This window comes from Tachysurus vachellii, chromosome 22 (assembly GCF_030014155.1).
Source record: "Tachysurus vachellii isolate PV-2020 chromosome 22, HZAU_Pvac_v1, whole genome shotgun sequence".
Lineage (NCBI taxonomy): Eukaryota > Metazoa > Chordata > Actinopteri > Siluriformes > Bagridae > Tachysurus > Tachysurus vachellii.
This window is the reverse complement of record NC_083481.1, coordinates 18,195,211-18,219,190: the sequence shown is the minus strand read 5'-3', so window position 1 is coordinate 18,219,190 and position 23,980 is coordinate 18,195,211. Positions and strand designations below refer to the sequence as shown.

Sequence of the window (23,980 nt, the reverse complement as noted above, 5' to 3'; positions counted from 1 at the left end):
CAATTCAATGATGAAATCGAAACCGATTAATGAAAGCGATACATAAACATTTCTTCAATTTTGCAGATGGGGGAAGAAATTAGGATGGAGAGATTTGCAGGTCTGGATGCTGGAGATGCAGATGCACCTGGTGCCTGATGGAATACTGATCAAAACACCACTCTGGACACCTTTATTGAACAAAAGCCGTAGGATGTAATCATATGCAGCTGACCTGCCTTCATCCGTTTCACCTTCTTATCTCCAGCCACTTCGATGTGACTCTGTCTGCTCGTTCACGCTCGTCCATGCCCCGTCTCTGACTCAGCAGCTGAGCCTGGACTATGGGTCCCGCCAATCAAAAAAAAAACAACAAAATCACTCATTTCACACCTCTTTGTTAACTGCCAGAAGGTTCTGTGGTCATGACTTTAAAAACAATGTTTGACATTGTTTAAAAATCCATCGTCTATAAATTTGTTACTGTTTTGTTACAAAATTATAATTTGATATATAAGTTCAGTACATACTGTAGTGAATTTCAGCACTTAGTGTTGAGTAAATTGGGGGGTGCAGATTGAGGGAAGTTTCTGGTGTCTTCTTAGTGACAGTGTGGAGTTAGCGGGACATCAGGGCAAGTTTAGAGTCAGTGCAGCTCGGTCACTGGAAGCTGTCTATGTGGCTGTATTGATGACTCTACAAATCTGTTTCTTGCTGGTCAGAAAAAGGATATGAAACATTTGAAATGTGCCCCTTTACATTGAAGTGTGCCCTTTAAAAATGACCCTTGAGGACTGTATCCATATTATGGTAACGAGCTAGCTAGGTGGATGATGTTTAGCTTTGTGACACTGACTAACTCTCAAGCTAGTTGGCTATTTGGTGATTTCTCTTCAGTTACTCGAATGCTATACAGTTCTGTTTGAAATGTGAATTTAACGTGCCATTAGCTAGCTAAATAATTAGGTTTTGTTTACTGTGTGGTACTCCAGTGTCAGCCCATTGTTCCATAACAGTTGCTAGCTTACTTATTAGCAAGCTAACTCAAGTACGTATGTAAGCAGATTGGTCATCATATTTATGCAAATGGATGTCAGAGGGTTCCTCTATAATCAATGTGTCAGCTGTACTGGTTGTTCTTTCTGCTCATGTTCCTCATTGGTCTCTTGGTTTATGTGTGATGCTACGCATCTATGCACCTCCACTGCTGTCCCCTCTCGGCTGCTGGATTCACCCAAACCATCATGACATAAATCACCAAAATGGGCTTAAAACAAAAGAAGTAGAATCTTCTGCCCGACTCCAGGGTTTTATTCCTAATGGTGCTTTTATTGGTGCTTTACACCCAAACCAGGATGGAAACAGCCATCGTTACACTGACTGGTCATCTGTTATAATGCGTTGCTTTGCTGTTAATTGACACTCGATTGGTCAAGGTTCAGGTCTGTGACACTTAACGCTGGGTGTTTGGTAAAGATTTCAGTATATTCACCATTCATATCAGAACAAAATGATCTGCCTGTTGTTATAGGAAGTCAAATTTGTTGTGTCCAGGAAGAAAATGAGGCTCAGGATCTGATCAGGTCAAATGGGAAAACTTTAAGGACTGCGTATCCCATTCTCTTCCAATACCATCATTAATTTCCTTGACAATGACGCCTAAAGCCTAATGACACATCATGTCATACACAGTGGCTCATACCTGGACAAAACAGATCCATACACCGGTGTATATGGAGTGATGGTCGTAATGTAAACAAATGTAAAAATGAAAAAATATCTTATTTCCGGAAAGAAAATTTTGCGAAGTGCTGTTGTGTGTCTATGGCGAGTCTTTAGATTGTGAGACCCATCACAAGATCTTCTCATGAGAATCTACGTAGAAAATAAAAACGTGTTCAACGATGTTTGCACAAATGACAGAATTTGCTTGACCTAACCCCTAGGCACAGAAAACAAAAAACAATTTAGAGACCCTTAAAGGAAGCATCCAAACACTGCTGTGGTTTACTGCCCCTCTTTACAGGGGTAAGGGGCAGGTTCATCGAGTTACCGTCATAAGCTGTAGCTTCCCTAATCAGCTCAAGAACACACGGCTGAACATGTCAGAAGATGGATAAACATTCGGACTTGTCTATGCAAGAAAATCGGACCATTCTCAGCACGTATTACCAGTGTTGTGGTGATGTCTTCCCAGTTCGCAAAGAACTTGGCTTTTATTTTGTTTAAATCGTAAGCACCATGATGATGTCGGCTTGTTCGCGTGCCGTCCTGGTTTCGGCAGCTCAGCTGACTGCGACTTGCTCTCGGTGGCTGTTAAGCAACTCGGCTGTGTTTTCCTGAAGTTCTTCAATGAAAGCCAGAGAATCTGTTCCTGTACTGGCTTGATTGTTCATTGTGGAGTAATAAGACCAAGAACTGACTGTTATTACTGTTCTTTTTTGTACAGTTACTGTGATATCTTCTTCCTCACGGCTGCCGTCTAGACTGCGAGTCTCGAGTCTCTAACATTCAGAGTGTCTCTGTGGTCACCGAACATCAAGCTGCTGTTGTAGAAAATATCTTGCTCCCTTCTAATCAGCTTTTAGACACCGCTGTTATTGTTCACTCCGTGCTGAATCTAGAACATCTAGACCTTTAGCCGCCGCTGTTGCTCACGAGCGCTCGTTTGTAGCCGTGCCCTTGAAGTGTGTTTTTTTTTAGTCGCGGTCGTGACCTCGGCTGCTGGGGATCCGAGTGTTTACTTGTTCCCTTCATTAGCCTGCTGTATCTGTGGAACATCTCATTCTCACCCTACCACATTCCTCTTTTTGCTGAACGCGACCCACTTGCTGTTGCCATTGTGTTTGCTTGTTGCCCCTGTTCTAGAGTCTCACGTTGCTCTTCTACAAAGTGTCTTATTTTCCCCCAGATTTACAGTTCTACATTTTCCGTTTATTAGACATTAGCTATGGATGATTTATTAGAGCATTTCCTCGTTACCGTACGTCCAGTAATTATTGTTCACTGTGAAACATAAACCACTGCAGCTCCACAAGGTGAGGCAGTAGTTACTGAATGAAATACTGTCACAGGTTTAGAGTTGCTCACTGTAAAGTTAGTACCAATGTTTAAATAGCTGTTTTGCTGCCATGCTTTGGAATGCCTTGTTGTCACGTCCGGAGCATCAGTCCACACTTCCCTCACTTGTGGAGCAGCCAGCTGGAGCCGGAGTGTGATAAAGTCGTGTGAACACAAAGTGAAGGATAGATAGAGGAACGACAGAGAAACGTTGTTTAACTGGAAAAGAACACAAGCGCAAAAGAGACGTGTCAGCAGACGCTTGACTCGACCAGTGGCTCAAAAATAGCGACCGTTTCAAGATGAACGTGGACTTGCTCCTTTTCTTGCATTTGTGGCCTTTGTCCTAAGATTTATGTAAAAGATTGTTAACAAGTGAAGCTGTCGGCTTGAGAAACTCTGCTCTCGAGCGTCTTCTGGCGTGTCCTGAAGCACGGGGTCAGCCTCCATCACAGCCGTTTATCACTAGCGTGTTTCTGAAGCCACACGCTCCTCATCTTCACCAGTACTGAGCTCATTCTGTCGTCTGAGCATCTTAAACCTCACATCACAATGATCTTCTGTGCAGTTGTGTGTTTGTTGTTAGTAAGTTTAACCTTCGGACAGAAACCGATAAAAAAAAGGTCAAAGGGTTTTTTTTTGTCCACAATCCAACATTTTCAGGTCTTTTAACCATCTTGGATACTTGAAGCAGGAGTAAAATCTCCTACCGTGAAACACAGACATGTTGTATGTTGGAAATGTAATGTATATTATAAATATATATTTAAAAAAAAAAAAAGAAAACACGCACACAGAGCCGACGGTGCACATTGAGTTCGGTGTCATTGAGGTGGGTGAAGTGATCGAAACGAAAAAGACTGAGGGAGTCACACTGAGAAAAAAAAGAATAATATATATATATATATATATATGTGTGTGTGTGTGTGTGTGTGTGTGTGTGTGTGTGAGCGAGCAGCGGTTGTATAGTTCACGATGTCAAAAAAGGCGAAACCTCTGGATGTTTAAAAGAAAAATCACTGTGACCAATGTTAGAAAAAAGAGAATAGTTTATTTATTTATTTATTTATTTATTTATTCATTTTAATGAAATAATTTATTACAAATTGTGTTTTACTTTAATTGTTTTTTTTTTTTTTTCTTTAATTTTATGTTTTTGTTTTTACAGATTAAGGATTTGGAATATATTTCAGATTTCTATATGTAAATGTGTTTATGATGTGCCGTAACCATACAGAACAAGAAGATAATGGTGAGTGTTTGCATGCCGAATGAGTCACGTGTGTGAAACGTGTGTGGGATTTTATTATCCACAGTGCATCAGTCAGTCCTCGTGTGTGGGACACACTCCACATCGCAGCGTGTTGGGTTTTTCTCAAGACTGATATCTGCTCGTCTGTGCAAATTACTGACAGTGGGTTAGCATGGGTTTGTCATACTGTGTGTGTGTGTGTGTGTGCATACCTTGCATGAGTATTTATGTAGGAGAGAGAGAGAGAGAGAGAGTGTGTGTGTGTGTGTGTATGTGTGTGTGTGATTACAGGACATCTTGATAGATCCTGGGTAAAAGAAGGAGGAGCTCAGCATGAATTCTGTGTGTCATGTTTGGTGTTTTTGATGCATAGTGGGACTCCGCCGTCCCTCTGCACCCACCAGGTGTTTGCTATTGTGTGTGTCGTAATCGAAAATGTTACTGAGTGTCGGCCAGTTGATTTATATCCATTCAATAAAGAGTGACGTCCTTTCTGAAACCCGGCGTGCTCCAGGTGTTTGCTCTGATCCACTAATGAGCTCTAATGCAGAGATTTATTTACCAACTGTCCGGATTAAAGATCTGTCTATATAACAGAGCATCACGTCATTGTCAGTAACTGTTCATACAATAAACCACCTTCAGTCTGATTAATACTGAACACACAAAACATACAAGTGTTCAAATAAACCTAATGATCCAGTCCTGTGAAATTGTTCACTATGATGAAAGGTTAGTCTCAGATGGTTCTCTTATTGTTGTCAGTCCTGGTCCTGTTCTTTGCCCTGCACACACCCTTCATCTGCCCTTTAGGAAGCTGCCCAGCAGCCGGTCACTCTTGTCCGAGAGCCAGTACCCTAGCGTGGCCGCCAGGGCACCGATGAACACAGAGGTGAACATCATATCTCCTTTAGCAGCCAGCGTGGCCAGAGCACACAGAATCACTCCAAAGAACATCTGCTTCAGAACCTCCACCTCGTCATCCTGGAGATCATCAAACAAGCCACGCTCCTGTCCTTCTGGAGACAAGCAGACGAGTGAGACAGGAGTGAGACGCACTGAGAGGCTCTGACAGCATCATGTTGTCGCTCATTTGTTGTGGTGTGTTTTATATGTTACTAGGTTTTCTCACCAGGTATCTGGTTCCTCTCACACAGGGTTCTTGTGCGTGTAAAACCTGGTGCACAGGGACACTGGAATGATCCTTCAGTGTTCACACACAGAGCGTTGATGTCAGAGCAGGCCAACACCTCCTCACTGCATTCGTCAATGTCTGAAACACACATCGCTGAGGGGTAAAAATCAGATTCATCTGTCCATTAGATTTGTCACATACACAGTGATTTATATCAGTCAAGTTTAAAAGGAGGCGTGGCCTCTACATCAGCCCTAATGAAGGAGGTGTGGCCTCTACATCAGCCCTAAGGAAGGAGGTGTGGCCTCTACATCAGCCCCAAGGAAGGAGGTGTGGCCTCTACATCAGCCCTAATAAAGGAGGTGTGGCCTCTACATCAGCCCTAAGGAAGGAGGTGTGGCCTCTACATCAGCCCTAAGGAAGGAGGTGTGGCCTCCACATCAGCCCTAAGGAAGGAGGTGTGGCCTCTACATCAGCCCTAAGGAAGGAGGTGTGGCCTGTACATCAGCCCTAAGGAAGGAGGTGTGGCCTCTACATCAGCCCTAATGAAGGAGGCGTGGCCTCTACATCAGCCCTAATGAAGGAGGCGTGGCCTCTACATCAGCCCTAATGAAGGAGGCGTGGCCTCTACATCAGCCCTAATTAAGGAGGCGTGGCCTCTCCATCAGCCCTAGAGAAGGAGGTGTGGCCTCTACATCAGCCCTAGAGAAGGAGGTGTGGCCTCTAAATCAGCCCTAATGAAGGAGGCGTGGCCTCTACATCAGCCCTAATTAAGGAGGCGTGGCCTCTACATCAGCCCTAGAGAAGGAGGTGTGGCCTCTAAATCAGCCCTAATGAAGGAAGTGTGGCCTCTACATCAGCCCTAGAGAAGTAGGTGTAGTAGTAAAATCCTGTGTGTAATCACTGGTGGGTCACCCTGTGAACTACACTCACTGCACATTCACATTAACACTAATTTACAATCAAATAAAATCTACAGGGGTAAAAGTGTCGTTGAATGTTGATCACATTATGACCACATTATGAGTAAAAAAATAATGTTCTTGATCCAACGAGGCCTCTTGCAGCTTGTGTAGCTTTATGTGTTGCTTATAAAACAAGAAAGTGTAAGTGGATATCATGAGGCACAGACAGCTCTTATCTCACCTAAACACTTCAGATCAGCTGATCTGTAGCCTGGAGCACATTTCTTACAGCGAGCAGGACCACTGCCCATGCAGCCCACACACGCTCGGTCACAACCTGACACACAGACAAGGGGACGGTAAGACAGGTTTTATACTGAACAGCTAGCATGCTAATCTTTATCATTAATCTTATATTCAGCAGAGTCCAAGATTTATTTTGTAAAGAAATTCTGTGTTTGGTTCTTTAGTTTAAGTAAGTGTGTGTGTGTGTGTGTGTGTGTGTGTGTGTGTGTGTGGTACTCACTTCTACATGTATATGAAGAATGTGTGTTGAGGCAGTAGGTGTTAGCTGGACACTTCCCCAACTCTGTCCCGCACTCATCAATATCTGCATCAGAGGAAACACATTCAAACAGATCCAGAATCACATCACATACACACAGAGATCACACACATCACATACACACACAGATCACACACATCACATACACACACGGATCACACACATCACATACACACACAGATCACATACAACACATACACACACGGATCACACACACACGGATCACACACATCACATACACACACAGATAACACGGATCACATACACACACGGATCACATACTGTACACACACGGATCACACACAAATCACACACATCACATACACACACAGATCACATACACACACAGATCACACACATCACATACACACACGGATCACATACAACACATACTGTACACACACGGATCACATACACACACAGATCACTCACACACACAGATCACATACACACATGGATCACACACACACAGATCACACACACACATCACATACATACACACATATAACATACACACACAGATCACATACACACAGATCACACACACACATCACATACATACACACATATAACATACACACACGGATCACATACACACACTGATCACATACATACAGATCACACACACACCACATACATACACACATATAACATACACACACAGATCACACACACATCACATACATACACACACACTCATGGAGTACTCACCCACACACACACCGTCATGCAGCATGAAGCCTGGGAGACACTGCAGACACTGGTCTCTTTTAGGTCCTCCACATGCTTTGCAGTGTTCTGAGCAGTTGATGCCCAGAGATGGTGCAGGCAGGAGCAGGAACAACACAACACACAGCATCAACATCGCCCCCTACAGCCCAGAGACGAACACAACATCAACATCACCCTCTACAGACCAGAGACCAACACAGCATGAACATCGCCCCCTACAGCCCAGAGACCAACATAACATCAACATCGCCCCCTACAGCCCAGAGACCAATACAGTATGAACATCGCCCCTACAGCCCAGAGACCAACACAGCATGAACATCGCCCCCTACAGCCCAGAGACCGACACAGCATGAACATCGCCCCCTACAGCCCAGAGACAGACACAGCATGAACATCGCCCCCTACAGCCCAGAGACTTGAGACAGAGACTTGATCGTCTTATGTGTATGTAATGTGTATGTATGTGTAAAATATGTACCACAGCAGTTCACAGACCAGAGGTTCACATCCTACTCGATTTATAATTTATGAGAGAAAATTAAAGTTTCTCTTCAAAACGAACACAAACTTTCAGTACAAATATCAGCTAATTTTTTATATTTTAAAATTTTGCTACCAGTTTACATTCAAATGCTACGTTTAATCTTTAGTCTTGTTATCTGTACTGACACAGATATGCATGTAGAAATTCAGAAATAAAAACAACTTCCTCAATCCATTTACCTCAACAACACCTGGTGACTCTGAGGAACATCTAATATCAAGAAAACAAACAAAAAGTGAACACAGAGACACAAGAACTAAATTATAAATCTGCATTAAAAATGCTGGGTGTCCAGGGCTTGGGATCAGAAATTAAAATGGAAACGTTCTCCTTGCATTTTTCAACCTATCAGATATAAAGGTACTCGGCTACCTGTGCATGTTGCTGGTGTTTTGGTAAAATACAGATGTGGTTATTATTTATAAAGGCTCATGTGGTGTAATATTCTTCTTCAGTTCTGGTCCTTAAGGTCTAATTACATAACTTAAATAACGGAGGAGTACCTTTGGTACCTTTATTCCTGAGACCTGATTGGACAAATTCTTCACTTATCACTTAAACTGTTGCTTTTGTTAAAGGTGGGGTCTCCGTTGTTTGAGAAATGCTTCAGAAAATTGCGTTGGGCCGCCAAACAAAACAAAAAGAAAACAAAAGTGCAGAAAGGGGCGTGTCTTGTCAATATGGGCGGAGAGAGTGTTCAGTGCGCATGTGTGACATTAGCAGAAAGCGGTTTTAACATTGACATGGAGGATAGATAGTTGGGACCCATTTGGGTTAGGGGCGTGTTTGTTTTGGTGGTTTCAAATGTCAACATTGGCTTTCAAACAACGGAGACCCCACCTTTAAACTGTTGTTGATTATTTTGCTACTGCAGTTGTGAAAGTAATTACAGTATTTAAAAAAAACTGCAAACTTAAAACTTAAACACACTTAAAGACATGAAGGATCTCTGATAACGTGTGGAAAATAAGATTAACGCTAAGAATGACAAAAACTGAAAAGAACAAATCGCTGAATAACGTGAAGAAGATTCCAGATGAAAATGTCAAAAATCCACGTTTGTGAAATCGCTGTGACGTTTTTTAGTAAGGGAATGAAACGTGTAGCTGTTTATATAAATCAATCAATCAATCAATCAATCAATCAATCAATCAATAAATATGCCGTAAAAGTAAATCTGAATTCAGCAGAGATCTAAAGATGAAAAGACAGTTTTTAGCCACAGCATTATAACAGAAATTTAACAGAAATAATATTAAGATGAGAGAAAAGGCAAAAGTCTGTTTCAGTGAGTGAAGTTTGTTTGTTTGTTTGTTTATTTATTTATTTATTCAGTACATTCAGTTCTGCTGCTTTAAATGTCTGGATCTTTTTTTTTTCTTTTATTGGCATTAAGTTCATTTGTCACTTGACTGTGATTGATATCTGAACTATTTGTTAACGCTGTGAGTTGATTGGTTTATTTTGCACACCTGTCCTCGCGCACCTGAGGTTATTTAAGGGGCGTGGCTCGGCGCGTGTTTCATACTGACGGCGTCCCGCGTTCGGTGTCACTAACGATTCGGTTTATTTGGTTTAATAATTTACGGCTTATTACTGTTTCCGTGCGTGTGCGCGCGTGTGTGCCGCGTGTGCGCGCGTCTGTCTCTGTAGCTGCTGTGACGATATAAGTTTAGTGTCGGTATAAACGTGTCGTTTCTCTCCTTACCTTCTTCCTGCTCAGTCTTTAATCCGGTGTGAATGTAGATTAGAGGCAGTAAAGTCAGTACCGTGTGATTAGAGGCAGTAAAGTCAGTACCGTGTGCTTTAAACTCCAGCTTTTGTCCTGCCTTCTTTCTGCTGTCCACTGTTCTGGGGGCGGAGAAACAAACACCCGCATTTATTAATAGCCCCAGAAGCGCTGAGGATAGTTTTAATGCCCCTGAGAGTCTCAAATGTCCCCCATTACACCATTAATCACCACCAGTTTAATGTATACACACCAGCTAAATGTATACACACCAGTTTAATGTATACACACCAGTTTAATGTATACACACCAGTTTAATGTATACACATGCACACTTGTGTGCAAAAGTCTGTCGTCCCATTCCCCCCCCCCCCAATGTGTCCCCCTAATCTAATAAACATTTTATTTATTTATTTTTAGGGCAGATAAAAACAACAACAAAAAAAGAATTAGCCCTTAAAGCTTAATACAGTTTATCTAAATGTTGTGTAAAAGGAAGACAAATAAAAATAAAGTTCAAAATAAAGTGAAAGAAAATTTTTTTTTTTGCCCCCATTTTCAATTTAAATAAATAACTGGTTTGTTTAATTGTGGTGTCGAGCTGTCGAGCCTTTAAAAAAATGTATAAATAAATAATAATAATAATAATAATAATAATAAAATAATAATAATCAGTTCTAAAGCTCTACTGGAATTTTACTGGGTTTCGTCTCATCTCCTTTTTTCTTCCTTCTGTGACGTTATGTAGTTTTTGTGATGGGAGAATAAATGAAGTCTAATATAATTAATAATAAATTCCCACATGAAGTTCATTCAATTAACAACAGGAAAAACTAAAATCTTGGAATTGAGAGGTTTATAACTTTTCGCCCAAACCTCTTGACATCATGTCTGTGTTTAAACATCTTTTTATTTTTCCCCATTTGTAGTTACTCTTTAGGGCCATTTTAGGTTTATTTGTTTGAAATGAGAAACCGACAGCTGAACAAAACGACGTCGGCGATATTGATGTCTTCATTGTGGGTTTATTAAATAACCTGTTGGTAAACATCAGAAGATTCGACACATCATTATTATACGTAATCTATTAACTGACACAAGTTCAGATTAAAAAGCGACGGTGTGGCTTTGTGTTAAAGTGTAAAACACTCTCATGTAGATGATATAATCTGCAGTAGTTGTGTTTGATTATATGGAGACACGTCTACAACATTTACAGGTTTACCCGCTGTCTCTGAGCAGAGCCTCGTCTGCTGAATCGTGTTCCGTTCTGCTCAGAATAAAATAAAACTGTCACATGTTTCACTCGCAGTCTGTCATCTGCCTTCATCTGCAGGACAAAGTGCACAATACTTTCTTACAACAAAACAACTAAATGCACGCACACACACACACACACACACACACACACACACACACACACACATCCCAAACTCAGACACACAGTCCATCATCATCTTCTTCTTCATCTTCGTCGTCTGTCGTCACTCAGCTCTGACACCAGACCATAGACGATTCGCTGCCTGTGTTTCGGTGAGTTATTTGAACACCTGCTCTGAGTCTCTGAGCCCAGCATCAGCCTGACTTCAGTGACTTTAGTGTAAAGCTAACAGATTAAACTTTGGTGTAAGTTCCTTAAACACGAATTTCCGAACCTTCTACCACAGGTTCAGTGTCATCCTGTTACTGTCCTGCCTTTCGGCTCACTTCCTCTATCGACCAGAACCAGAACAGTTTTTAGAATAACGTTGGAATTATGATAAATTGTCACGTAGCCATGCAGGTATTGTTTAAAATAATGTTCAGATAATTACAAGCAGATTCGTATCAGCTGATTTGAAGTTAAAACTTTGTACCAAGTCTTTAACATTATCTCTGTGTCACTGAGGTGAAGATTCAAGCTTCTTTGGCACACTGAAGATCTGGCACTTCATGTGTATCTCCCAGACTTGGAGCAAAGACATATTTAGAAATATTTGAGTCTGTAAATGGTGGAAAATACACAGAAACATCTTCTTCCAGGAACTGATAGAATCCCTGACAGAAGCGAACACATTAATGATTTCTTCCTTCATATGTACATGTTGTACAGACTTCTTCATTTCATCCCTGCTCTGTGAGGTAATTACGAGTTCAGAGGGAGTATCTCCTCCTCAATGTCCTTCTCCACACTCAGTGATTTGACGTGTGTGAGCGTGGACTCTGTAGGTTTCCGCTGCTCTTTCCCACAGTTCCTCAGCCTCTTCTCCAGCCTCGCCGATGCTCTCCAGGTCCAGAGGAACCTCTTGAGCCGAGCTCCAAAGCTTCCCAGACTCCTGGTTTGGAGATCGGTGAGAAGGCGCTGAGATTCTGAGGGCAGCTGATAGAGCTTCAGGCCTTGAAACAGCTCGGGCAGATCAAGCGCCTCTGAATCCAGCTGCACTAGAGCGAAGTGCTCAACGGCGCCACCCTGCAGGCGAGCAAACAAAAGGGAGCTGAGAGCCGAGCTGAAGACGTCGGCGTTCCACATCCAGGACGTTTTGCTTGTCTTGCCGTTTTCTTTGTTGGACACACAGCTCCAGCTCTCAGAGTGGGCCTTGGCTCGGTGCACGGCGTCGTGCGAGAGCAGCAACAAGGTCTTACCGCCGCTCTTTTGGACGTGCTGAAGTCGCGAGTGCAGCCACGGGGTCGGACCCAGTTTACTCACATCAGCCTGGTTCCACAGATCCAGAGAGACGGAGAACCCGAGTTCAGAAAGCCAGGTAGCAAACCAGCACACGGTGTCGGAGAAAGACGAATCAGAACCGGATGAGTGCACGAGCAGCACGTCACCAAGGCGACCTGAGAGAGAGAGAGAGAGAGAGAGAGAGAGAGAGAGAGAGAGAGAGAGAGAGAGATCAAATAAAACAATAACAGAAGGCAAAGGAAAAAATGAAGAAAGAAAGGAGAGGAAGAAAAATAAGACAGAAATATTATTACACTATAAAATGCACAGAAAGAAGGAAGGAAAGAAAAACGTGTAAAAGAAAAGAAGACATCAGTCAGAAGAAGAAGAAATATAGGAAATAAAGTTAAAGGAATTTAGAAGACAGAAAGAAGGGAGATCAAAAGAGAACTACAGAAAAATAAACACTGAAAACTTCTTAATGTGTGTATGTGTGTGTGCCTGTGAGAGTGTGTGAGATTGAGTGTGTTTGTGTGCTTGTGTGTGTGTGTGTGAGAGATACCTTGGGACTGATATGCTGGGTTGGAATTTGAAAGCCATTCTGTAAGATAGATAGAGAGAGAGAGAGAGAGAGAGAGAGAGAGAGAGTGAACAACAGCGCTTTGTCCACAGACTCTGTACTGTACAGCTACAAAGAGCAAAGGGCATCGCTGGAATTACTGAGATCATGGGTCTTTTCTCACACACACACACAGTTGAAGATACTAAAAGTTTGACAATAAACAATAAACTCGAGTCTGGTCACATGGTATGACAGGATGTGAAGCGTCTGTGTGCCTCCGGCCAAAACCACACCAGCTCTCCACTGGTGGACAGGGTACAGGGTGCCAATACTTTGTGCACAGTCTGTGATGACACCTACAGTGTGATCCTGTAAGTCTGTACAGTGCTCTCTCATCTCCGTCTCACAACATTTCCTCGTGTTCCTCAGACTCACGGCGTTGTTGGTCGTCACTCACCTCTGTGTCTGATCCTGAGCGCACACACTCCCGCTGAGAGCAGCACCACAAGCAGCAGCACCAACATCACCACACAGATCCAGCGCACCCTAGTGGCTGAGTGAAGAAACGAATCCAGATAAAGATAAAGATAAAATGTTCATTAAAGATACAACATTAACTGCTTGTAGAGAGAAAGCTGATTATTCACACACTCACTGTAATGATCACACACAGGGCCGAAGGCTTCTCCGTCCAATTTAAACTGCAACACACACACACACACACACACACACACAGCTTTTAATAATTCATTCTGCTTTATGATGGGACTTTTTAATAGATGTCTATGTTAATGATGGAGCATCACTCAGGTCTGATGGTAAAGTATCTCACCATCACACAGGGGAGCAGGTGGTTTGTAGTTCTAACGTCCAGAAACGTGCCGGATGTCTGTAATAAAACAAGGCATGAGTGTTGTTTAACTGACAACACACACAAGAACAGGGCTGTACACTGAGAGTGACAGTCCCTCATTTGGGTCTTTAGTCGCGTTCTCCTGCCACACATCGTATTTCTCACGCAGAAAAACATTTTGACTATTTATCATATATTTAATAAGCCGCAGCGCCCAAAACGTATCAGTCCGCACCGCTGTCTCTATGGAACCGGGCAGGAATCAATCGCGTCTCACCTGGAGCTCTTAGTCGAGCCTGACACTTATCAGCCAATCAAAAACAAGAGGCTACACAACAGCCAATCAGAAAACAGCACTATTGTATCTGGGTAAGATTTAACGCAACAACCAATGAAAAAACACACACTCATTAGTGAGGGTATGTTCGATGGTCGGTTTGAACAAAACCTCAACACGAAACAGCTCGTCTCTGGACGGGACATTGTCCTCAATCATGACACTAAAAATGTCTGGGCTTGTGCTGAACTGTTTTATATGGGAGCAACATTACACATGATAAAGGAGTCCAAAAAGACAACAAACACTTCCAATAAACACCACCAGTCATAATCTCTCTCTCTCTCTCTCTCTCTCTCTCTCTCTGTCACACACACACACACACACACACACACACACACACACACACACAAATTACTCACTCATTTTCTACCGCTTATCCGAACTACCTCGGGTCACGGGGAGCCTGTGCCTATCTCAGGCGTCATCGGGCATCGAGGCAGGATACACCCTGGACGGAGTGCCAACCCATCACAGGGCACACACACACACACACTCTCATTCACTCACACACTCACACACTACGGACAATTTTCCAGAGATGCCAATCAACCTACCATGCATGTCTTTGGACCGGGGGAGGAAACCGGAGTACCCGGAGGAAACCCCCGAGGCACGGGGAGAACATGCAAACTCCACACACACAAGGCGGAGGCAGGAATCGAACCCCCAACCCTGGAGGTGTGAGGAGAACGTGCTAACCACTAAGCCACCGTGTCCCCCCTCACACAAATTAATAAATGGACATTAAACAAATACTTCAGGTCAGTGATCCTTACCAAAAAACAACTCCCCCGTTATTTTTGTATTTTTTAATTATTTTTTTTTTCTTTGGAGATGTCACACTTGCCTGTCTTCAAAACTTGAGAGCCCTGCAAGAAGCACCGATGAAGTCACTAAGGGTGACAACGTGGTGATTTACACTCTCTGTAAACACCTCATTCATCACACACCTAATCTGGCTCCAGTATTCTGGCCTCTCGGGTACTTTCACGCTGGTAAATAATAATCATTTATTTGTAACTGGCACAGACGTGAGTCAAAATAACTTCACAGTTACTTCATTTTCACTTCAGTATACCATAAATCTCCTTATATTCACTGTGTAATATGGATGGGAAAAAAATTGTTACATATTGTTTTCCTTAAATCTTAGAAGCTCTGCAATGACTAATCCATTTCCTGTAGCCTGAATAAACAACAGACATTGTCTTGGTAATAATCACACAGGCAGTGTGTCTGAACCTGAACCTCCACACACGCCCTGCATTCCACACCCGAAACTACTCGGACTACTGGGCGTGTTTAAAGTGAACAGACTTCGACTCAGGTTGAGTACGTGAACACGGGCCGCACCGACGCTACGCTAACACACCTAGCCCTGATGTGCTCCGATGTGCTCAGGCATTAGAAACTCTGCTGGAAGCTGAACAGGATCAGTGAAGATTCCTAACGCGGGTGTGACGATAATTAAAGTTGTCTCATATTTAAGACAGGTAACCATTAAAGAACTGTTTACTGGGTATTGAAATAAAACTAATGACCTGTGATATGGAGTTCGTACCGAATAAATGGAGTAAATCGTGTAATTAAGGGTTCTTAGTCTCCAGAAAAGGTCTACATGGAAGTCTTCTGAGTGAAAAGGTTTAGGGTTCTAACACAGAACGTGTGAGGAACAGCAGAGTGCTGCACTGATCCTGATGGGACCACAAGAAAGAACACCTCAGGATCAAACACTGCAATTACATCAGGATTATCATCTGCTGAGGTGTAGAACCTTCACACACACTCACCCACAGTGTGCTGATGTTCTCATCCCACCCTGTGCTGATGTTTTGTCTGAACCCGGGCACTTCCCTGCAGCCTCCTCCCACATGCACAGCCATCTGACACGGCCACACCTCGATCTCCAGCCTGCAGGGGGCGCTCACGTTCCAGTTCAACGCTGGACGGCCTTCGTTCGTCTCGGTGTGTCCGACAGACAGGGACACGTTCTTCAACACGTTCCTCCTGAACCCTTCAATTCAACGTATTCATTAATGTACAACCAAAATATCTGACAGACAAAAACCTGAGCAGTGAAACGTGAGCAGTGGGAGTGTGTGTCCCAGTCAGGGCTATAGCGCGAATGTACACCATGTACACACACACACTTAAATATGTGGTCATGCTAAAGTGGCAGTGTAGATAAAGTCGTGTTTTTATCAAGTTTCTAACCAACAGTATGTTACTGTAGTGTAAAACACACACACACACACACACACACACACCCACACACAGAGTTGTATTTACCTTTGTCTTTCTCAAAGGGGCAAATTTCAGACCGGGAAGATATTTCATCTTCTGTGTTTTTCCTCCAAGCCTAACACACACACACACACACACACACACACAGAAGATAAGAGGGGATATTAAACAGAAAACAACAAACCACTTGAACTACACATGCTTATCACTGAACTCATCTGGGCTATGTACCTGGAAACACATGCAGTGTGTGACGGCATGTAGAGGGATGGTCCAGTCACTCGTCTGCAGACGAACATCACAACATTACAGTTTAGTATTTAATCAAAGCTGTTCTTCACCGTCGCGTATTTTATTGCCGTTTTTGCACAACACATTTCAGTACCTTCTGCTACTACATTTTACGTTTTGTATTTGTTTACACTTGTTGCACAGCAAACTTTATAATGCAGTGTGTGTGTTTTGTGTATTTGTCTTGTAGTGTTCTGTATTGTCTGTTTACACTGTGCTTGTCTCGCACTGTTGCACTAGGCTGCACTATACGTGGCATCATGTGGTTTTTGCCTTGTCTTATGGTCCTGGAGGAACGTTCTCTCATGTCACTGTCTACTGCGTCAGCTACAGTATAAATGACTCAAATGTCAATAAAAGCTTCCTGAGTTGATGTGTCTCATACATTTATTTTAACTGCAGTGTGATCTTTAATAGAGGCAGTTAGCGTGTTACAGGGTGGATCTGTCTTTACCCTCCTGCTGAACTTTGGATAAAAGTGTGATAAAGGAACGAAAGCCGTGTTAAAATGTTAAGGTGCTCGTCTCAGCTTCGCTTCGCTCCGTCTTTGCTTCCTTTTGATTGTGACGTGAGATAAAAACAGCTCTTTAAGGATGAATATGTGTAAACACGAACTAAACAAAGAGACAAATCAGTGTTCCATGAAGGAACACGTGACCGATCAGATGGAGACGATAGGTGATGAGGCGCCAGCAGCAGACGGGTCTCACCCTGCACAAGGTCATCCCTTTCCTCTTCACACACAACTGCAGCTCCTTCTGATCATCCAGCTTTGCCTTCAGCTCCATCACTCCTCTCTCCTCGTCGATCTTTGGGAAGATTATGGGATCTGTCGCACATTTAACCCACAGCAATTAGTTACGTAACTCTGTTTTAAATTAACTCTCTCTCTCTCTCTCTCTCGTTCATCCCTTCATTACCCCTCCTGAGGAATTCACTCGCTAGGACCTTATGTACGATTTGAGTCATGAACTCTTTGAGCCGATTTAGACCAAAGACCAAGCTGTGTGAAACTTCAGTAAGAGTGTTATCTCTGCTACGCCACTCGTCATCAGAATTTCACCTGATATCATAAATAACCTGAACGGTGATGAGTATAAACCCGTCTGAGGTTCACCACACAAACAGGAGAACCACGTTCTACAAGTTACAGGACTTTTCCCACAGATTTTGTTTCTGCTGTTTAAATAAAAGTAAGTTGTGTGAGAATCAGACTCTACTGATACACTCAATACATGATGCATCATGACGTCCGACTCGTCATATCGCTCAGACCTAACACCTAACAACCAGCTACTTTAGCAACAAACATTAATGTTAGTATTTATTACTCCCGTCTACCTTCAACAGGTTTTTAAGCCCCACCCCTTTGTTTTCTACTGGTTCACACTTTGTTCACAGTTTGTGACTCATAATCTGAAGAAATGCTATAAAGCTTGTAATAGATTATTCATGTCCCATATACACTGAGCTGATAGCTGCAATTTATTACTGCATATACAGTTAGTCAGTGATCGTTAGCCTGAGATAATGAGTTACTCTACAGCACACACACACACACACACGCACACACACACTAATCCTATTTTCAGAAGAAGGCGATTAATCATCAACCTTTTTTCTGCCACAGCTACAGACGAGGACAAACAAATGAGCTGAAAGAAGCATAATTACATCATCCAGTTACAGAAACCAAAGCAGATACTCACTTTTACATTCCTCGATGTGAGGAGACGGGCAAACTGTGGAGGAAACAAAACAAAACAAAACAACAAGCTTAACATTTCTCATAAACTTTAAATAGAGCTGGAATCAGTGAGCAGGAAATGTGGAGATGTGCTGAACTTCCAGGACACTCAAAATGAACAGGTCCAACTACATGCCGTTCTGTGCTTCTTAAGATGATTGGAATTGTTTGGAGTAAAGACCCAGATCAGTGACTGACACGCTTGAGCTGCGACAACAATGAAGATTAAATGCTTATCTTACCGAGTAGTTTCTTTCACTGTATGTCCTTTTCTTAAAAAGTTGTGTTGTTGCTCCATTAATCAGTACGTTGTTGTAAACTTTTGCCTCATTAGCACTGACTGGTTGGGTTGCCAGATTCGTCATACATAGTTTACATGTAAAACATACAGCAGTTATATTACATAATTTGCCATTATTCCCTTTATTCCTTTGCTGTTGCATCGCCATTCAGCTGTGTGTCATGTGACTGAGATGAAATGCAGTCTCACCTGAGTCAACCCGTGGGAAGTCCACCACCTGTTGCATGCTGTTCACCGAGACATTCACAGTGCTGCCCAGGAACACGCCTTCCTGCACCTCCACCTCCACCTGCACCACAATATAACACTATAACACACTGTTCTGCACCTCCACCACCACCTGCACCACAATATAACACTATAACACAGTCCTGCACCACCACCTGCACCACAATATAACACTATAACACAGTCCTGCACCTCCACCACCACCTGCACCACAATATAACACTATAACACAGTCCTGCACCTCCACCACCACCTGCACCACAATATAACACTATAACACAGTTCTGCACCTCCACCACCACCTGCACCACAATATAACACTATAACACAGTCCTGCACCTCCACCACCACCTGCACCACAATATAACACTATAACACAATTCTGCACCTCCACCACCACCTGCACCACAATATAACACTATAACACACTGTTCTGCACCTCCACCTGCACCACAATATAACACTATAACACACTGTTCTGCACCTCCACCTGCACCACAATATAACACTATAACACACTGTTCTGCACCTCCACCTGCACCACAATATAACCCACTGTCCTGTACTTCCACCACCACCTGCACCACAATATAACACACTGTCCTGTACTTCCACCACCACCTGCACCACAATATAACACTATACACACTGTCATGGAGGATCAGACAGTGACCTGATCTCAGCCACTAAATAAACCCTTTTCAGGAAGTCAGAAGTGTTTAAAATTCTGAGATTTCTACACTACTAAGAGATTATCTATTATTATCATGAGCGCTGTAGGGAGACTCTTTTTGATATCAGGCTGTATGATGGAAAACTCACAGGTCAGAAAATAACTACAGACGTAGAGATGGAGAAGTGTGAGCACGCTAACAGACAGAAAACGTATCCCATCACTCCCATGACTTTTTCTTCTGTATGTGTTTGTCAGTATGTTTCCAGTCCTGAGATCCAGGTTTAGTCTAAATTAGAGTACTAGTACAGTCTACTAGAACAGAATCAGTCAACAGTCCTGTGTTTTATTTACAGTGTTGCAGTAAATCTGTTGTGCTCACCGATTCTTCCTGGTGATTCTGTGCGTTGGATTTCACAAAAAAGTTGATCTCCTTGCAGGACATAAGATTCGGTGTGGACACATAGCACAAGGTTATAGCAGCTAGAGAGGGGGAGAGAGAGAGAGAGAGGGAGAGAGAGGGGGGGAGAAAGAGAGAGGGGGGGGGAGAGAGAGAGAGGGAAGGGAGAGAGAGAGAGAGAGGGAGAGCGAGAGCGAGAGAGAGAGAGAGAGAGAGAGAGACAGAGAGAGAGAGACAGAGAGACAGAGAGACAGAGAGAGAGCATGAGAGAGGGAGAGAGAGAGAGAGAGCATGAGAGAGAGAGAGCATGAGAGAGAGAGAGCATGAGAGAGAGGGAGAGAGAGAGCATGAGAGAGAGAGAGCATGAGAGAGAGGGAGAGAGAGCATGAGAGAGAGGGAGAGAGGGAGAGAGAAGGGGGGGGAGAGAGAGAGAGGGGAGAGAGAGGGAAGGGAGAGAGAGAGAGGGAGAGAGAGAGGGAGAGCGAGAGCGAGAGAGAGAGAGAGAGAGAGAGAGAGAGAGAGACAGAGAGACAGAGAGAGAGCATGAGAGAGGGAGAGAGAGAGAGCATGAGAGAGAGAGAGCATGAGAGAGAGGGAGAGAGAGAGCATGAGAGAGAGAGAGCATGAGAGAGAGGGAGAGAGAGCATGAGAGAGAGGGAGAGAGAGAGCATGAGAGAGAGAGAGCATGAGAGAGAGGGAGAGAGAGCATGAGAGAGAGGGAGAGAGAGAGCATGGTTAATAAGTTAATATGAGAAACAGGAACCTCAAAAACAAAAGATTTTTTGGTAAACATGCCAACGTGTAAATGGCTGCTCTATATTAAGTTCCACATGAGAAATATTTGGTCAGAGGGACACAAAGGTACATTACCAACCACAAAGTTCACACCCCTGCTCACAGAAAGGTTTTTTTTTACAGAAATAAATAAAAACTACTAATAAAAAGTATAAAAACTACCCATTAAAACAAATTTTTCTTAGAAACTAAATTTCTGGCAGAAACATAATTTAAGTGTGATCCAAATTTCTTTAAGACACAAAACAAATCGAATGTCCAAAGTGATTTATACAGAAAACTATGGATCGATTTAATTAAACGGTTCACATTTAAAAGCCCTACACACACATGATATACATGTGTCCATTCTCAGATCCTCCACTCCAGGTTCTCAGATTTTACTTTCAGTACAGTTTCATGTAGAACTCAGCAGAACCAGTGAGGAACCTGGTTTATTTTAGACTTGTTTAGAATTTAGAAAAAACCCCTCTGAGTGAAGCTCCTCCTGTCTGATTGGTGTAGATGCTCTGTGTGCTCACCGTGGTCTTCGTTTTCTAAATCGTCTTGTGTTTCTCCGCTGACATCATCATTAGCCGTAGCAAGGACTCTGAGCTGGATTCGGATCCTGAGACACGCTTTGTACATCATGGTTGCTTTGGTGCAGAGAGCAGGCTCCACTCTGAAAGCCGAAACATCTACCAGGGTGGAAGTGCAGGATGGAAGTGCACCATCACACGGAGGAAGCATGAGGTTCTTATTAACGGCTGTACACTGTTTCAAACCCTGTCACATACAAAACAGGCAAAGTCAATAAAGCCTGTTTCAACGTCACACAGTGAAACTGATGAATTTAACCTTTCTTTAACGAGACTAGTCACAGCTTCAGATCCCTCAAGCCGAGTCATTACTGACAAGTTCATCTGACAACAGAATACATTTCAGATCACTCCATGATCCCGGGGCACAGTATCTAACCCTCAGGTTCATTTCTTTTCTTCAAGGGTTTGTTGTTTAGTTAAAGATCTTAAATCCGAGGTGTTTGTGCAGCTCACCTGAGAGCAGGTGATGTCGCCCTGTGAGTCATATTTCTCCAGACCTGCTGCACACAGTACAGCTCCAACCAGCATGAAGAACAGGGAACGCCACGGCGTGGACATGGCTCTGCGCTTTCGCTTTCAGTCACAAAAAAAAACAAGTCGAAGGATTTACGATAAATATATATTTTAATACGTTTCAATTCGTTAGTCCTCAGACTCGTAGGCGTAATTCTCAACACATTGATATTCTGGTTGTAAGCTTTAAATCCCTCTGCTTTTTTTTTTGTGCTGAAAATAAAAATTGCTATATAAATAACTATTATTATTATTATTATTATTATTATTATTATTATAACTATAATAATAATAATAGTAGCAATAGTAGTAATATTAATTATATAATAAAGTTGTATTTTACAGATAGAATGTTCAGATAAACATGACAGTCTGGTCGGTATTATATAAAGTCATAAGATCAGGTTTAATATAATATAATATTACATTATATATTATATTAATCTATATTATATACATTATTATATTATTAAAATATAATATCATATAATATAATAGAACTAAAGTTTTTTCCTTACTCTGGTTTCTAAGCCACAAAGTTAGATCATCAGACTGTGTAACTAATCACTTTATCGTCAGATCTGTAAAACTGTCAGGATAAAGAAAGAATCTAGATTTGGTTTTTAACCTCGTCATCTAGACCAAAGTGCTTCTGATTTACATGGAAACACAAACCGATACTGAAATCACAACGAAGTCTAAACTAGATAATTGAACATGTAAACAGAAAATCCGGATGATTTCTTCTTTTTTGTGCTTTTTGTTCCCAGGAGGGACGTTTATAACAGGTTAATTACAGATTACAGATCTATCAGCGAAACGACATCATATTTCTGTTTCAGCTCAGAAACTCGTCCATTAAACACACACACACACACACACACACACACACACACACACACACACACACACACACACACACACACACACACTGTTCTGTGTCTCCTGTCCGAACCCAAGCTGTTTTCTATTACAAAATCAGGATCTCTTTAGTCTATGGACTAAAACAATAATAAAAAAGTGCGTATTAATGTATTTGTTTGTTAGATCGTTCTTACCTGTCGTACACAGGTCTCGCGCTGCGTTCCCCAGGTGAGAAGTACAGGAAGTGGGCGTGGCTTATACCTGACTCACAGCTGAACTATGATGATGATTATTATTATTATTATTTTATCTATATACAATAATAACTAACTAAATAAATAAATAAATAATACACACGTACACTTTCTTATCAGGTTTGTAGGACTTGGTGTTAATGTTAAAACGTATCTTATGGCTATTATTCTGACCGATTTGCCAACTTTCTTGAGAAGTTTGTTTCTATGGAAGCGGGTGACGCAGATAAACCCGAAGCCACGCCTACAGAGTCACGTGCATGCTGCAGTCAGTGCTCCTTACTACACGACACGCCTCACGTGTTACCAACAAACAGCAGGTGAGGAATATTGTGCTATACTTTTTAGTAAGGTGGTGTGTTTATAAGCCATGTCCTGGAAGACAACTCGATGTGAATATTACTGTAAATACAAGGCAGTTGTTACTCACAGAGAAAACTAGACCAGATTAAATCAACAACAATCCACCACACAAACAAAAGATCAAGTGAATTCCCATATTGTGATTTTTTTATGTCAACTGTGTTAATGAAATAACAATTAATAGACAAGACAGGAATTGTGTTAACAGGAACATAACAAACATTGGTTTAATGTTTGAACTGGAAACCATTTCATCTAATTTAGATTTAATGGGATCCCCCCATGGTGACATGGTTCGGACGGCTGTGTTGAAGTCGAATAAAGGCCCAGAGGAAACGTATAAAACAAACAAATAAACGGTGTTTGTGAAGCACTTCGTTCTGGTCATTTTATCACATACACTTACTGACAAGGTGTTTATTT

At 42.3% G+C, this 23,980-nt stretch overlaps 3 protein-coding genes across 8 annotated transcripts in view; 1 reads left to right on the top strand and 2 right to left on the bottom strand.

Moving 5' to 3' along the window:
* Positions 1 to 4,156, top strand: part of erc2 (ELKS/RAB6-interacting/CAST family member 2) — a 42,056-nt gene extending 37,900 nt beyond the window's left edge. The window contains exon 20 of the mRNA XM_060857653.1: positions 67 to 4,156. The gene's annotated coding sequence lies outside the window, so the exon portion shown is untranslated. The remainder of the gene's footprint in view (positions 1 to 66) is intronic.
* Positions 4,157 to 4,189: 33 nt separating this feature from the next.
* On the bottom strand, positions 4,190 to 10,255 carry LOC132837810 (protein disulfide isomerase CRELD1). 4 transcript variants are annotated; one of them, XM_060857691.1, is made up of 7 exons: positions 9,884 to 10,255; positions 8,355 to 8,385; positions 7,608 to 7,767; positions 6,858 to 6,941; positions 6,573 to 6,668; positions 5,424 to 5,564; positions 4,193 to 5,310 (listed from the first exon to the last, which is right to left on the bottom strand). In XM_060857691.1, the coding sequence occupies exons 3-7, from the start codon at positions 7,759 to 7,761 to the stop codon at positions 5,090 to 5,092; spliced, it is 696 nt and encodes a 231-aa protein (XP_060713674.1). In that variant the 5' UTR covers positions 7,762 to 7,767; positions 8,355 to 8,385; positions 9,884 to 10,255; the 3' UTR covers positions 4,193 to 5,089. The 4 variants fall into 4 exon arrangements, with proteins under 4 accessions (XP_060713675.1, XP_060713676.1, XP_060713674.1 ...); XM_060857692.1 differs by lacking the exon at positions 8,355 to 8,385 and having other exon boundaries at positions 4,190 to 5,307; XM_060857693.1 differs by lacking the exon at positions 8,355 to 8,385 and having other exon boundaries at positions 4,190 to 5,310; positions 7,620 to 7,767.
* Positions 10,256 to 10,913: 658 nt separating this feature from the next.
* On the bottom strand, positions 10,914 to 23,339 carry il17rc (interleukin 17 receptor C). Of its 3 annotated transcripts, XM_060857669.1 has the most exons (16): positions 23,302 to 23,339; positions 23,135 to 23,217; positions 22,017 to 22,136; positions 21,504 to 21,747; positions 20,170 to 20,270; positions 19,076 to 19,175; positions 18,548 to 18,580; positions 17,549 to 17,667; positions 16,779 to 16,832; positions 16,593 to 16,662; positions 16,094 to 16,317; positions 13,943 to 13,999; positions 13,766 to 13,811; positions 13,568 to 13,663; positions 13,111 to 13,149; positions 10,914 to 12,724 (listed from the first exon to the last, which is right to left on the bottom strand). In XM_060857669.1, the coding sequence occupies exons 3-16, from the start codon at positions 22,119 to 22,121 to the stop codon at positions 12,030 to 12,032; spliced, it is 1,983 nt and encodes a 660-aa protein (XP_060713652.1). In that variant the 5' UTR covers positions 22,122 to 22,136; positions 23,135 to 23,217; positions 23,302 to 23,339; the 3' UTR covers positions 10,914 to 12,029. The 3 variants fall into 3 exon arrangements, with proteins under 3 accessions (XP_060713652.1, XP_060713651.1, XP_060713653.1); XM_060857668.1 differs by having other exon boundaries at positions 23,135 to 23,325; XM_060857670.1 differs by lacking the exons at positions 23,135 to 23,217; positions 23,302 to 23,339 and adding an exon at positions 22,595 to 22,742.
* Between the last annotated feature and the right edge of the window lie 641 nt (positions 23,340 to 23,980).